This window comes from Nicotiana tomentosiformis, chromosome 10, assembly GCF_000390325.3.
Source record: "Nicotiana tomentosiformis chromosome 10, ASM39032v3, whole genome shotgun sequence".
Lineage (NCBI taxonomy): Eukaryota > Viridiplantae > Streptophyta > Magnoliopsida > Solanales > Solanaceae > Nicotiana > Nicotiana tomentosiformis.
Window position 1 is genome coordinate 61,834,849 of NC_090821.1, and position 1,411 is coordinate 61,836,259.

At 46.4% G+C, this 1,411-nt stretch overlaps 1 protein-coding gene across 1 annotated transcript; it reads right to left on the bottom strand.

The window, feature by feature from the left end:
• Nucleotides 1-487: 487 nt before the first annotated feature.
• On the bottom strand, nucleotides 488-994 carry LOC138900284 (uncharacterized). The gene has a single exon (XM_070187007.1). The coding sequence runs from the start codon at nucleotides 992-994 to the stop codon at nucleotides 488-490; it is 507 nt and encodes a 168-aa protein (XP_070043108.1).
• Between the last annotated feature and the right edge of the window lie 417 nt (nucleotides 995-1,411).

Below are 1,411 nucleotides of genomic sequence, written 5' to 3' on the forward strand. Positions count from 1 at the left end.
AGTCGTTTCTCCTAGGATGCTCACGAGGGCATGTATTATGTTGGTAATTGTTTTGTGGGGGACGGGGGTTATATGGAGCTTGGTAAGGATGGTTATTTCTGGGAGGTGGAGCTTGATTTTGGTTGTAGTGTTGTTGTGGCCGTGTATAAGGTTGGGCATTCATCACCACATAGGGAGGCGATGCCACGGCATATGCTGCATCTTGATGGGGGTAGTAGTGTTGTGGGGTTCTGGAAGGCAGGTAAGAATGATCGCGGGATCGATGAGGGCCTCTTAAACCTGAAGTCATCATGGCTCCTTCTTCCCTCTTTTTTCGATTTGCTAAACCTCCAGAGCCGTTCTGGATGGCTTGGGAGGTGGCTCTCAAAGTAGATTGACTTATGATTCGGTCAGTTTTCAAGCCATTTTCTACCATTTCTTCGATTTTTATGGCCTCTGCAAAAGGTTTGCCCATTGCAGACATCATGTTCTGAAAGTAATCGGCCTCTTAGGCCTGCAAGTAAACATTGACCATTTCTGCCTCATCCATAGGTGGTTTCATTCTGGATGCTTGCTCACGCCACTTGATAGCATATTCACGGAAGCTTTCCGCGGTTTTCTTCTTGAAATTGGTCAGAGAATTCCTATCTAAAGCTATATCCATATTGTATTGAAATTGCCTGACGAAATCTCGGGCCAAGTCATCCCATATATGCCAATGGGAGATGTCCTGATCTATGTACCATTCTGACGCAATTCCCGTCAAGCTCTCCCCGAAATAGGCCATCAAAAGTTCTTCTTTTCCACCTGCCCCTCTCAGCTGATTCCAATATCTTTTCAAATGAGCGATCGGGTCTCCGTGCCCGTCGTACTTTTCGAATTTTGGCGTTTTAAAACCAACGGGCAAATGAAAATGAGGAAACATACACAGATTGGAGTAGGAGACACTCTTTTGGCCACTCAGGCCTTGCATGTTCTTCAAACCTTTTTCGAGGCTTTTCATCTTCCGAACCATCTCTTATTGCTCGGGGTTTCTCATAGCTCTTTCCTATTCCATAAGAGACTCAAACTGTGGGTGCTGAGGGTAAGAGTTTGGGGTAACATGAGTATTGTCTAGCTGAAATTGCGGGACTTGAAAAGTGAAAGCTGAAGGCTCGAAGCATGGCCTGGGAACTGTTGGTTGTGCCGTAGTAGAGACTGGTGGTGCGGTGAATAATGTAGAAGGTACCCCTGAAAATGGTGCCTGGGGGCGAACCTCAGAAGGCATACCGGTGAAATTAGCCGATATAGTGGGGTACCCAAATGGGATGAATGGGTTTGTTACTGGGATGGGGACATTAGAGATTCCACTCGTCCTGGGAAGAAGTTCAGGAAATCCGGGATTATACTGGGCGGTTCTTTGCCATTAGACCAAGCGTCCTACATTTCTAAC

Bases quoted from the DNA above. Each gene is read 5' to 3' on its own strand.
- LOC138900284 (XM_070187007.1), bottom strand. From the start codon at position 994: ATGGTTCGGAAGATGAAAAGCCTCGAAAAAGGTTTGAAGAACATGCAA.